This window comes from Mandrillus leucophaeus, unplaced genomic scaffold (assembly GCF_000951045.1).
Source record: "Mandrillus leucophaeus isolate KB7577 unplaced genomic scaffold, Mleu.le_1.0 Scaffold852, whole genome shotgun sequence".
Classification (NCBI taxonomy): Eukaryota; Metazoa; Chordata; class Mammalia; order Primates; family Cercopithecidae; genus Mandrillus; species Mandrillus leucophaeus.
The window spans coordinates 434,600-448,432 of NW_012109275.1; the positions used below are offsets into that span (position 1 = coordinate 434,600).

At 38.3% G+C, this 13,833-nt stretch overlaps 1 protein-coding gene across 2 annotated transcripts in view; it reads left to right on the plus strand.

The window, feature by feature from the left end:
• Positions 1 to 806: 806 nt before the first annotated feature.
• Positions 807 to 13,833, plus strand: part of LOC105530901 (chromosome unknown open reading frame, human C12orf42) — a 185,772-nt gene continuing 172,745 nt past the window's right edge. Inside the window, exon 1 of one of the 2 annotated variants that reach the window (XR_001004706.1) lies at positions 807 to 907. Coding sequence is in view for 1 of the 2 variants with exons in the window: in XM_011968636.1 (XP_011824026.1) it covers positions 848 to 907 (60 nt within the window). In the remaining variant the exon portion in view is untranslated. The remainder of the gene's footprint in view (positions 908 to 13,833) is intronic. The other variant, XM_011968636.1, reaches the window with a different exon arrangement.

Consider the following 13,833-nt stretch of genomic DNA (forward strand, 5'->3'; position numbering starts at 1 on the left):
AAAATATTGGAGACTTAGAGATTTTGGTCTTTCTATTCTGAGATCTTTTATAACAATTTATTGGAAATGCTTCCCAATTTCACTAGGCTTCCCTTTCTATACCTAGAATACCCTGCAAATCCTAATAACTCTTGGAACTCACAGGGGTCTGTGCAAATGAGGGCCTAAGTTTTATTTGCTTCCTGAGGACCTAAGCTATGTGTTTTAGAGATGTAAACTAATGCAATAAGACAAAAACTTAAAGTTCAAAAATTTGAATAAAAAGGAACAAAACGATTACTATTACTAGGTGATACAGTTGTTCACATCAAAATCCCCAAATAATCAACAGACATATTTTTTGGAATTAATATGAAAGCTTAGCTAGCTTGCTGTTTTAAAACAATGTATAAAATTAAATTGCATGTCTATACTTTGAAACTGATTAGAAAGATGATTTAAAAGACGTCATTACAGCACAACCCACACTTCCCCCAGCCAACCAACCAACCAAAGCAAGCACCACCTAGGATTATATCTCGCAATAGATGATCAAGAACTTTATGTAGAAAAGTATAGAATTTTATTGAGGCCAAGGTGGGAGTATTGCTTGCGTCCAGGAGTTCCAGACCAGCCTGGGGAACACATTGAGACCCTGTCTCCACCAAAAAAAAAAAAAAAAAAAAAAAAAATTATTGAAAGTCATTGGCAAGAAATACTATGTTCATGGATAGGATGTTTCTGTCTCTTAAAGATGTCATTTTTTTTCTCTATTATTGTCATTGCATCATTGTAAACCTGCTCTTCTTTCTCCATTCTTTGTTTATAGGGAGTTGAACTTGTCAAATTAGTGTCTACAGTGATATGTATGAAGCAAAGGGAAGAAGAATTCTTGCTAACTATCAGACCTTTTGCAAACAGGATGCAGGTAATGAATAAGAGATACTACATTTTCTTATTTTTTTTTTAGGTTAATAGGTTTGCTCCATTTCAGCCACTAATTTTGATTCTTGATTCAGTGTCATTGATATTATATTTTAGATAATCCTCTTAGTTTCCATATTTATCCATACTCACATCATTGTAAATTACAGTATAATTTTAAATGCCTTCATAAATTATTTTTTTTCCCCACTATTAGGGACACATTACATTTATGCTAGGAAAACTTAGAAATGTGTTGTCTTTGCTATTATTTATTTATTATCTTACTAAGGTAACCCCACACCATTAGGATTGAGGCACATGTGCTCACTTTAAAGGTACTGGTATTGTTCCTAAGAAGTTGCACAAGCCCGGGCTTTTAACTGAAGACAAACTTTTCACTGACATATAAAAAACTACAAATGCTCTCGTAATGGTAAGAATGATTCTGTATTAGTTCTCTGTTGCTGCTGTAACAAATTACCACAAACTTAGTGGCTTAAAACAGTACAAAGTTATTATCTCCCACTTAGTTCTGTAGGTTCAGAAGTATGATACAGGTCTCACCGGGTTGAAATCTAGGTGTTGGCAAGGTTTCATTCTTTTCTACAGACTTTAGAGGAGATTCTGTTTCCTTCCCTTTCCAGCTTGTGAAGGCTGTCTGAATTCCTTGACTCCTATTACTTTTACTCCATCTTCAAAACAAGTAACAGAGGGTTTAGTCTTCCTCACATCACATCATTCCAACCTCCTCTTCTGCCTCCCTCTTCAGCCATTATATTGGATTATATTATTCACTCCTCTGTGGCTCTCCTTCTGAAAAGTAAGCTCCCTTAGGGTAGAAACTTGGTCAACTTTGTTCCCCTGTGTTAATCAGGGTCTAGGTCTGTCTGGTACATAGGAGCTATGATGCATGAATGAATCGGTTTTTAAATTTCATCCCTTAACATCACATTTTTTTTCAGTAAGCTGGATCACAGTGAAATCTCTATAATTTGAATTATGAGTTGAATTCAAATTGAAGTATGAAATCTATGACCATTGTACTTTGTTATTTCACTGAGAGTGCTATTTGAGTAGCCAGATTTACAACTGACATCAGTAAGTAATATTCAATGTGATATATTAAGTATCTTTCTGTAAATACCTTACTATTGATTTTATTCTTTTGCAGTAGGGATTGATAATAATAGTGATGAAGACAATTAGCATCATCTTTGCTAGCATTTATGGACTACTTGCTATGTGCCATTAGTGAGTTCTTTTCATTATTTAATCTTCTCACTCCATGAGGTCATAAAGTACACATTTACTCTCTTATCCACCCAAGAAAACTATCCCCCTTACCCAATGCTTCTTTTAGGAAACTGCTTCTCTCCATTCCCCGCAAATGGTTTTGGGAACAGCCCAAGCACAATCCTTTGGCCTCTTGGCTATCAAGATGGATATAGGAACCAGTCTGGACCAGTCAGAATCTTTTAGTGGGAATCCAATAGTTAATATGTAGTCCATATCAAGCCAGAGTTCTTCCTCTCAGTTTTTGGACACATTATGGGAAGAGAGAGTTTCTTTTCCTCTCGGGTCCAAAAATGGCACGGATATAGCCTGAAACTGCTTGTGGTTTGTGGCGAATTAGAGGAAATGGATCAGGGATAGGAGTCAGATGTCCTGACTTATGTAGTATGTGGTCTCATTTTCTCCATTTTATATATGAACAAACATATCTCAGAGCTGTTATTTTCCACAGGACAAATACCTTGTAAATAGCTAGTGAATGGGGGGGATTTTTATCCCACATCAGCCTACTTTCATTGTCTATATTTTCTTTAACTTTGCTTTATGCTCTGACATCCTGGCCACTTACTCTTTCCATTCTTCCTGCTTTCTGAAAGCACACAGCAAGGAAATGCACACTCTGTATTTCTAAAAAGGTGTCCCTTGGACAGTTGTTGCTCATCTGTACATCTTGTATTTGAACATGTTCACTTGAGGATCTAGGGCTGGAATGACAAACAGGCCCCATCTTTCATGTTAATTCCAGGAGAATAAAAGTGGCTATCTACAGCTTTGTGTTGAGAAGGATTCTGAGGCTTCATCTGGCCTAGCAGAAAAGGAGGAAAGTGAAATAAGAATATGAGCTATTTAATTTGCTCAAAATGTTTGATAATTCAAATTCTCTTTTGGAAATACGGAGTTGCACTTTTCAGCATCCAGGAAGTGTTGAATCAAGGACTCTTATTTTTAAGCTCAAAAAATATTTTGTCAGCCAGGGACTCAACCTGTGTACCAAACCAAATTCCTCAATGGTCTCTTCACTATGGAATGATGACATCTTCTAATGAACATCTTCCTTTGCAAAATGCCCAGACAGTTCTATGCCACAACGATAGGAACAGCAACATGACCTGAATTTAGATTCTGGAACTGAATGTCATTTATTGGGACCACTCTTTTTTGGTGAGAGAGATGCTAAATCACAGCCACCCTGAGAAAATTGTCATGCACTGGTATTGTTGAACATTTTCTAACAATCAAATTGGGCCTCACATTTTGTTGGTTGGAAGTTCCATTTCTTCATCTTTGGTCCAAGTTACTTAGCAATGACCAATCAAACTATGTGCCCACCATATTGTTTTGCATGTTTGACTAGAACATTGACAGATTAATAGGAAGGGTAAATAGCAGAGCACAACTGCGGCGGCCCAGTGTGGGGCAGCAGGATTGACTGCTCCGGACTTTGTTGTGTTTGCTCAGAGGAAGCCGCAGCAAAAGCCTGCTGGGATGAGGTGACCTGGGTCATGGGCATTTGTTTTTTGTCTCTATAGAAAACAATTGTCTTCTCAATGGAAGATGGCTTTTTTCTGAGTCTACATGGTTCCACCAATGAGGAAGCATTTGCCATTCCAGCGTGCTTGCTAAAACACAGTAATACAAATAAAAAGGCCACACAAAAGTTCAAATTTACTGTATTTTTCAGAGAATCCTTTGGCTTATGTTAACCAGGAGAGAAGCCTAACTTTGGAAAATTTATGTTGAGGGTCTCTAAACCTTCGTCTGTTTACTGCTAATTCCCAATATTTGATGTTTAGAATTTTATGAAGTTTCAAAATCCAGCTACCTTTCCTTCCCCCATAGTTCATGAAGGCAGAACCCATTAACATGTAGCACTGTTGATTTTGTAAACCCTGGCTTTGGTAAAAATTTATTTTGATTTCAAAATTGCTCTACTCTGAATTGATATGAATGAAATACATTAATAATAAAGGAAAATCTACTTCGGGTAAGATTTAATTAATCAAAAGTGGTGACTTGATTTAAAAGCTAGAACTATGTTTCTGGTTGATAGATTTATTTGAGCATGACTAATTTTACATTTACAAATTTATCACAGTTCTTTAGAAAAAGACTTACTTTTAATAAAAGACTCCAAAGGATTCCACATGGATTTTTGATGAATTATTCTTGATCAATCTTGATGTACTTTATACACACACACACGTGCGCGTGCACACACACACGTATACATACATACAGACATACATAGAGATAGAGACAGAGATTAGAGACAGAGAGGGATCAAGAATATATATGTTCAGTCAGCCAGACTCTCTTCTTGATCTGGTAGGAATGAAGAGGGGGTCAAATGGCACTCTACAATTTAACTTTTCGGTAATTTTAATTCTGCTTTGTCATGTCTGACTGGTGCTGTTTTCCAACCTTTTCTTCCCTTTTACTTTCTCTTTTCTTTACTCCTTTGCTTTTTTGTCCCTGCTTTCCTAGAGCTTAGGGCTTAGGAAGTCATGAAAGTGTTATTGGTGGTGGTTGTGGAAACCATTTTAGTTTCTGGCTGCCCACTTCAGGTCGCATTGAGCTGTTTCCACTTCTAAAGCTGAAAAACCCCCATGGGATGGGGTGGTGGATGGTGGTGTACTCTAAACAATGAACCAAAACCCCCTCAAAACTCAAGGAATAAAAACCTCTCAGTGACATTAAAAGCTAACACTAATTTGAGTATTAAGAAAAATCAAGACATCTGCACAGATATGATATCCTTTTTATTCATTTAAAATTAACCAGTATTTATTTATTTTTATTTATTTATTTTTTTGAGACGGAGTCTCTCTCTGTCGCCCAGGCTGGAGTGCAGTGGCTGAATCTCAGCTTACTGCAAGCTCCGCCTCCCGGGTTTACGCCATTCTCCTGCTTCAGCCTCCCGAGTAGCTGGGACTACAGGCGCCCTCCACCACGCCTGGCTAGTTTTCTTGTGTTTTTTTTTAGTAGAGACGGGGTTTCACCATGTTAGCCAGGATGGTCTCAATCTCCTGACCTCGTGATCCGCCCGTCTCAGCCTCCCAAAGTGCTAGGATTATAGGCTTGAGCCACCGCGCCCGGCCACCAGTATTTATTATGCACATCCTCTGTGCTACTCAGAGGATAGTTTCTGCCCTCAGGGAGTTGAGAGTCTTGGGTTGAGGCATGGGGAAAGATAATTATCCAAAGAATTATAATATGGCATTCCCAATTCCCCATAGAATTAATTATAATACAGGGATGGGGATTGAGCCCAGAAGACTGGTACCGATGCTATATTTTCGAGACACTGGAAGATGCATGTGGTTTTGTGGCTCTTTATTAGACTAATTTAATCTCATTTGCAAGGCATAAAACAAATAACAATTGTCTAACTGATGCCTGTACAATAGAAACATGGTAAAACTTGGGAAAGAGCCTTGGACTGTAAGTTTGGTAGGGCAGAAATTGCACCTGTCACATTCACTGTATAGAGTGTGACTGGCACTCCATGAATATCTGTGGAATTAATGGATAGATGAGAAGCCTTAAGACTGTAGTTGCCACTTATTGGCTGTGGCCAACTTTTAGCGTGGCCTGGGGTCTCTCTAACTATCTGTTTCTTCACCTATCAAATGGTTCTGCAATACCTCCCCACGTCACAGTATTATTATAGGATCGAAGCCTATTTCTTTAGCATCCACTGTATGGGAGGCACTAATCTTAAGGATTACATGTGTTGACTCATTTCACCTTCATAATAGAAATATGAGGCAGGTACTGTTATAATTATCATTCCCATTTTACAGATGATTATGTGTCATTGGTTCTTTGTCAACTATAAAGTACTGTATTAATCAAAGAAATGGCATTGTAATTATTATTTCTAATATTCCAAAAGGCAAAAGCATGCAGAAACCCTCTGTGAAGTTCTGTCTCTTGTCTGACTCTGTCTGTGTTACCCTGCCTTCCTCTGAAATTTATAGCATGAGAATATTTTGGGCATCCATTTTAATTAAGGATATTTGGATGATGCAGAAGTAAAAGCCCTGCAAATCTCCTCCAGAAAGAAAGATATATCTTCATTTTGAATATTTGTGCCCTGGAATTGGAACCAAAAAGCCACCAGAAACTGCTGCCGTGCAAGAGATGAGCTTCTCTTTGACTCCATCTTCCCCATGGGTACAGGGCCTCTCCCTGCTTCTCTCTGAATATGTATTCCATTCTTTTTTCCCTTCCACATGGCTTCTTCTGTTTCTTCATCACTGTGGTTTGTCCATAACTGCTATGGCGTTTCCATCCCCAGTGCTGTCTTGTGCACTTTTAGTTCTACTCTCACAATTCTTTGGCTTATTCTCCTGTCATTCTAAGTACTGAGATTGGTCTAGCTAATTTTCTCATGCTCTGCCATATCACAGTCCTCTGGTCAGCTGATGGTCCAAACGTCTGGAGCAAGGAGGGCAGGCAGTGTCCTGAGCTGTGATCCTGGTGAGGGCTGTGGCGGGGGTTGTTCTGTCCAACAACTGAATATAAAATATAACTGAGGTATCAATTTTATTGGTTGCTAAATGTACCAGATGGGGCTTTTTATTAAATAGTCTCATATTAGAAAGAGAATTTGTGAATAGAGATTTTAAGCTTGTTTCTAATTTTAAAAATTGAGTTGTATTACAACTTTTTGTTTTTAACCTGTAGGTAGTGACCTTCAGTTTATAAGAAGAAAAGAGTTTTGAGGTAATGACCTCTCAGATTTTAAGTCAAATGGGAGAAGGTAGTGAAGTAAATTTTTTTTTTTTATGGCCAACAGATTTTTATTTTTGTACAAAGGTGCAAAACAATTCAATGAAGAAAGGATAGTCTTTCCAGCAATGCTGCTTGAGCATTTGAATATCCATAGTAAAAAATTGAACCTAAACCTTGCACTTTATACAAAATTAACTCAAAATGCATTAAATATGTAAATGTGTAATGTAAAACTATAAAACTTTTAGAAGAAATAGGAGAAAATCTTCATGACCTAGGACTTATTGAAGAGTGCTAGACATGAAACCAAAAGCAAAATTCATAATATGAAAAAATTGGTAGACTGAATTTCATCAAAGTGAAGTAAATTTTTAAAGTCTCTGTGTTGTGATCGATTTGCAGCAGGTTATACAATCAATTTCATAGGTTACTATCTACATTTTTAAGAAAGAGAAATAGGTTGGAAAAATAGAGAGGTCAATGTGCTATATACACAGTAAGATGTTTCTTGTTTCCTGATACTTTTATTTCAGTTATATACATGTGGGTATTTATTGGCCATGATGTAAGATGTATATCTTACCATGGGATATAGACCAAAAGATTTTAAGTTACCAGTGTAGAGGTTAAAATCTGGGTTTGGGGTCCTATGACCCTGGGTTGAAATCCTGGCTCTACCATCTAGGAGCTGTGTTACCTTACAACTCCAAACCACAGTTTTCTCTTCAGCAGAATAGGTTAATATGACTTACTTCATACAATGAAGATGCTAAATCAATGTGAGCAAAGTGCTTAACATACGACTTAACATAGCTTATTTTGTTATTTTAAATGAAATTGACTGCTGTTGGCTGTTTAGGTTAAGTATGGGAAATTTCTGGAAATGCTTTACATCAGAGATGTGGGTAGGAATTATGAACAAGGATAGGAAGTAGAGAAAAAATAAAGAGCAGAGAAAACGTCTCAGACGTTTTAATGCCAACAGAAAAACCATTTCTAGGCCCTTTCATGTGTTCTAGGTGACTTTCAAGTCTCTTTTTCAATGCAATCATGAAACACATTAATATTATATATTGTTATGAATGCAATGATCCAATCCACAGAGATTCTGGGAAGAATGATGGGGACAGTGGTAGCCCACAAATTGAGTAAGGAAAGGAAAAAGTGGAGAGTAATCCAGTGAGACACGGTCTATTTCACCTCTTTTTTGTTGCACCTCAAATGCCCCAGAACACAGTAGTATAAAACAACAATCATTTTATTATGCTTATTAGTTGTGTGAGTCAGGAATTCAGACAGAGCACAGTAAGGATGACTTGCTTCTGCTCTATGATGTCTGAGGCATTCCCTGGGCAGACACAAAGGCTGAGGTTGACTCAGATGGCTGGGGACTGGAATGATCTGGAAGCTTCTTCACTCACACGTTTGGCACCTGGGCTGGGGTGATTCGAAGGCTGCGTTCAGCTGGAACTGTAAATCAGCATGTCTACTCAGGACCTTTCTGTGTGGTGTGAACTTCCTCATAGTATAATGGTCTCAGGGTATTGGTGCTTGTCACAGGGTGGCTAATATCTCCAAGAACAAGTGTTCCCAAAAGAGGAGGAGGAAGATCCGTTACCTTTAATCACCTAGCCTCACAAATCACATAGCATCACTTCTATACTCTATTGGTCAAAGCAGTCACAAATCTGCCGAGATTCAAGGCTCCCCTTCAAAGATCCTTTCTCTCATTGGGAAGAATTGAGAATTGCATGTAAAAATTAAAAAGGAAGTTTTAAAAGGGTGGTAACAAGCAAAATCTTTAGTTGTGGCCTTTATATCTTCACATTCTTGTTATGCCCAGACCGTTTATTCCCCAAAGAAGACCACCAGAGTCCAGAGTCAAAGCTAAGCAGCGAGGATCTTTATTACAGGTTCGAACCTGGAACTCTCACTCGCTCGTGAAACGAGACAGGCAGGAGAGCTCCCCCACTGAGCTCTGAACAGTGTTATATAGTCTAAGAAAAGTGGGCATAGAATTATTATACAAATCAGATGTATGATTGGCTAGTGTTTGAACAAGGTGATTTGGCTAACTATGATTGGTTCCCGCCATTTCTGATATTTCGGTTCAACCCTTGAGGCGGGAGAGCAGTTTTACACAAAGGCAGTTAATTATATTGCGTCAGATTGCACAACCGGTTTATGGCAGCATGAGTGTATCTTACTTAAACACGTCTTGTGACCCGGCCTCAGGAAGAAAAACAGGTACTTACAGAACTTACGAAATCTCTGGTACGTGCAGAGATTAGAGAGCAGAACAAAGGGTTTAATAATAGGGTGTAGCGGGGGAGCGGGTACGCATTTTTGTGTCTTTGTGTCCTTTCATTCTCACCATGAATGAACCATAGACAACTGGGGTAAATAGAGAGAGACCATGAGGAGTCATTTATGTTTAACTGTAGATGGTCTCTTGAGATATCTTCGGAATGGACTGAGCTTCCTAATGATACTTGTTTGGTTAATTCTGAAACAACTTCGTATTTCTTGACTTTTCCCCTCTAAAAGGTAAGGTTAAAAAGCTGGAGATGTCAGGAGTACCAGCCTGGGACGTGTAAAACCGCTGAAAAATTAGTGGGGAAAACAGCTTTACCAAACCACAGTTAAAAGTCTCCTCCGCCTTTCCATTCTTTCCGCATTTTAAAGCAGGTTCTATCTTACTAAAACTCTCTATTTAGGAACACTGGGATGGGAAGTAGAAGAATTCTTGGGTTTTAGTCCTGAGTTCTTTACTACAGAGTGGCCTGGGCAAACCATTTCACCTTCAGTATGTTCCATGCTTTTTGAGGTCACTTTCAGTATTCAGTGGCTCATCTTATGGCTTTCCAAATGGCCCAAATATGTTAATTTTATGAGCAAACTAAGCTATACGTAATGCATTTTGTACACATAAACTGAAAATGTGACTTTTGATCTGTCATTTTACCTGTCAAATTAGCACAGATTAAAAACTCAATGTTGGTGAAAGTGCATTAATAAAGGCCTCTCTTACCATGTGGCCAAACACACTGTCTAATCGATGTGGCTTTTCTGCAGAGCAATTTGACTTGATTTTATGTATCAAATATGTTGAAACATCCATGCCCGTTGATTCCACTTATCCCTTCTGAGAATCTGTTTTAAAAACCTAATTAGAGTGGGAGACCAAGATTTCTGTGTAAGGATGTTCACTGCTATGTTATTTATAGTTATGCAATAATGGAAATCACCTATATTGTCTAATAATAGAAACATTTTATAACTTACAGTGCATACAAATAGTGATACTCTGTGGCCAAAAAATCAGATTTTCTTAAAAGAGTATTCATACACAACAAATTTGCACAAAGTAATTAAAGTCTGCATGGAGAAAAACTGGCAGGAACTGCATCAAGATGTCTAGATACAACTATTGGTGATTTTGTCCCCGTTTGGAGGTCTTTCTGTTTCCGAAAATCTGTAATGAATGTGTATTATTTTTATAATCAGAAAAGAAAATGAATGATATTGATATATGTTTTTACACATCATTTTCTTTTATTTGTGTTAATGCCTGCCTCCAAAAAAAGAGAGCTGGCAGGTTCATGCTTTCTTGAGTTTAACACTCATGAATGCTGTGCCTTCTGCCCTGCCCCTTCCCAAGCTCCCTGCTCCCTTTAACACCAATTGGATGTCCCATACTGGGAACTGGATCTGAGATGTGAAGGTGGTATGGGGCTGAGAAAGGGAGTCAGCCAGGAGGTCAGGTGTGAGATCTTCTGGTGGTTATGCACTCCTACAGGCACTAGGCCGCCTAAAGCCTGCCTGTGGCCCCTGGTTGAAGGCCTCAAATCTACAAGGCTATTAGCTAGATTTTACTGGAGTAAATTACCCCTGCTTTGCAAGAACATTAACAAATTACCATGAAAATGCTGTCATCACCAGCACAAATGTCTCTCAAAGGCTCACTTCAGTGGGTTTTTTTTTGTCCCAACTCATAAGATTCACTTGTTAGTTCCACAAAAAGGGAAAACTGAATCTTGAGGTAATTTGCACTTTGGGTGAATTCATCCACCCTTTTTTTTTCCCATAGGGTTTGTTTTGTATCCAGGCTTATGCACAACTTTTGTAAGGAGCAATAGCAGTTGTGTGGGCACTTGAAATGGGAGAGAATTCTAAAGTCGCTGCATCGTGTTAAACACCAAGAATGGGGAGGATTGCCTCTTAGTCCAGAGTAAAAGAGATCTGAATTTAAAACAAGGAGAATTTTAACTTTAAAAGTCTGACTCTGGAAACAACTACAGGCTACAACTTGCATGTATTATAGTTTGCATTTTGAAGCTTATTAGTCTGGTTAATAAAATTACACAGCTATCCTATGAATGTAACTATTACATGCATTACATTTGCAGTCTTTGGATGATACACACCTAGTGAGTCCTCAGAAACCACACACAGGTTACATTTGGAATCCAGAATGGCAGGTCCCAATTATTAGGATGAAAACGATATACATCAATTCGTCTTTGAATGTTAGCATTTTATAATTGTCTGATCATTACATCTAATTAAAATTTAAAAGCAGGTTCAAAATCAGGAGGGTGGTTAAGAAAGTTTATTAAGTAATGGTATTTAACATAAATTTGTATAGGCTGAATTTACATTGTCAATTAGAGTTTGTTCTTAGAATGACTCACATTCAGAAATAAGTTGTTTTCCAAAGCACAGTGTATGAAATGTTATCTATTTTGGATTTATTAATTAAAGTTTGTTGTTGGTACAAATTGTTTCCATTCCAAAATAGATGCGACTGGTTAGGTCAGTCAGAGACCCAGGTAGAAAAAAAAATCTAGCTTTCCTGGGTTGTTTTCTAATCTGCATATAGGTAGAATACCCCACAGAAGAGCTAAATATGTAAAGAAGAGAGAAAAACAACCCCCCACCCCCCAAATGGATACATAGAAATTCACTAAAATACAAAGAAGTTTGGTTTTTAGTAATGTCAGAAAGTTCCCCAAATTAGAATAACTAGATCACAGCATACATGAGGTTTTGTGTCATTGAAAAGCAGATCTTTTAAATTACGTATGCCAATGGGCATCACGATCTTGTTAATGGTTTGAGTCTCAGGATATCCTAGTCCAGTCCTTTTAAGTCCTCTTGATATTTGGGCTCTTAAAATAGATACCATTTACTGAAGTGCATTGGCCCAAGAGGAAGTACAGCAGACATCAACCCACCTGTTCCACCCTCCAGCAGGTCCTGAGGACAGGACCCTCATTCCTACCATCAGGACTCTGCAGGCTCAAGGCTTGACTTGGGATGGGGTCAGTGCTTTCCTCTAATTGTATTTGGAGATGAGAACAGTCCCAAAGTGCACTTTGTGCAAAAATTTATATCCATCAGATCATTTTGCAGTGATCTCCTGTTTTTCAGCAGGTGTCTTTGGAGCAAATACCTTTCTGTCCAGTCCCTATCCTCCCCATTAATACAATGAAGGATATTCTAAGTTGCAATATACAATGGTTATGTAATGATTAGGTCAATATGTGCATATTTTATAATTATAGTAAATAGCAGATCTTAATTTTATAAATAAAATTCTGGTAAATACATGGGATCTCAATCAGTGATATCCACAGAGAAGGAGAATGCTTTTTTACATAATATTATCCAATATGTAACAGACAATTTACAGTGGTAAATATTTGTTTTGTTCAGGTGTTTGAGAGGTTCAGCTACTTTGGTCTGGTTCTCAGCATGGCTCCCTCACATGTCTGTGGTCAGCTGTGAGTCCACTAGACAGCAAGGCTGATTTTGGCTGGGTATCGGTTGGCCGTTGACTGATCCAGGATGGCCTTGTCTGCGAAGACTGGGTGACTTGGCTCTACTCTGTCTTGCATCCTCTAGTAGGCTGACTCTAGCAGGCAGAATATGCTCTGGCTAGAGCATATTCTCATGACAATGGCAGAGGGCAAGACTGAACAACTCCAATAGTGCCTCCCCTTGAAGCCTATGCTTGTGTTTGCATTTGATAGCATCACATTGGCCAAAGCAAGTAATATGGCTGAGCCTAGATACCCAGTGGGAGTTCCCACAACGTTATATGGCAAAGGGATATGGATGCAGGGACAGGTGAATGACTCTAGCCCTAAATGCAATTAGTGTACCACATGAGGTAACATTTTAAAACATTATATGGTTTATTTTGCAATAAGAGAGAGGAAGAGAGGAAGATGGAGAGAGGGAGAGAGAGTGAGGGAGAAACAGAAGTCTGTTTCTTTTTATAACCTATTGTTAAAAGTGATAAACAATTACTTTTGCTGAATTTATTCATTAGAAGTGAGGTATTACTTCTAGCTCATACTTAAGGGAAAGTGTTACTCAGGGTGTGAATCTTAGGAGCGAGGGATGGATCAGTAAGGAGTATCTTAGAGGCTGCCACTACAAAACCCTCTGGGAGACTCTGATGCACACCAAGATTTGGGAAATATTGCATTACTGTAAGAAGACAAAGGGAATATTCAGAAAGAGCTTGAGGATGTAGAAAATTTTACTCACGACGCAGTAATAAATAGCCTACCAAACAAAAAAAGCCTAGGACCAGATGGAGTTACAGCTGAATTCTACCAGAGGTACAGAGGAGCTGGTACCATTTATTCTGAAACTATTCCGAACAATTGAAAAGGAAGGACCCCTTCCTAAGTCATTTTATGAGGCCAGAATCATCCTGATACCAAAACCTGTCAAAGATACAACAACAAAAAGAAACCTTCAGGTCAATATTCCTGATGAACATTGATGCGAAAATACTCAATAAAATACTGGTAAACCAAATCCAGCAGCACATCAAAAAGTTTATCCACCATGATCAAGTCAGCTTCATGCCCGGGATGCAAG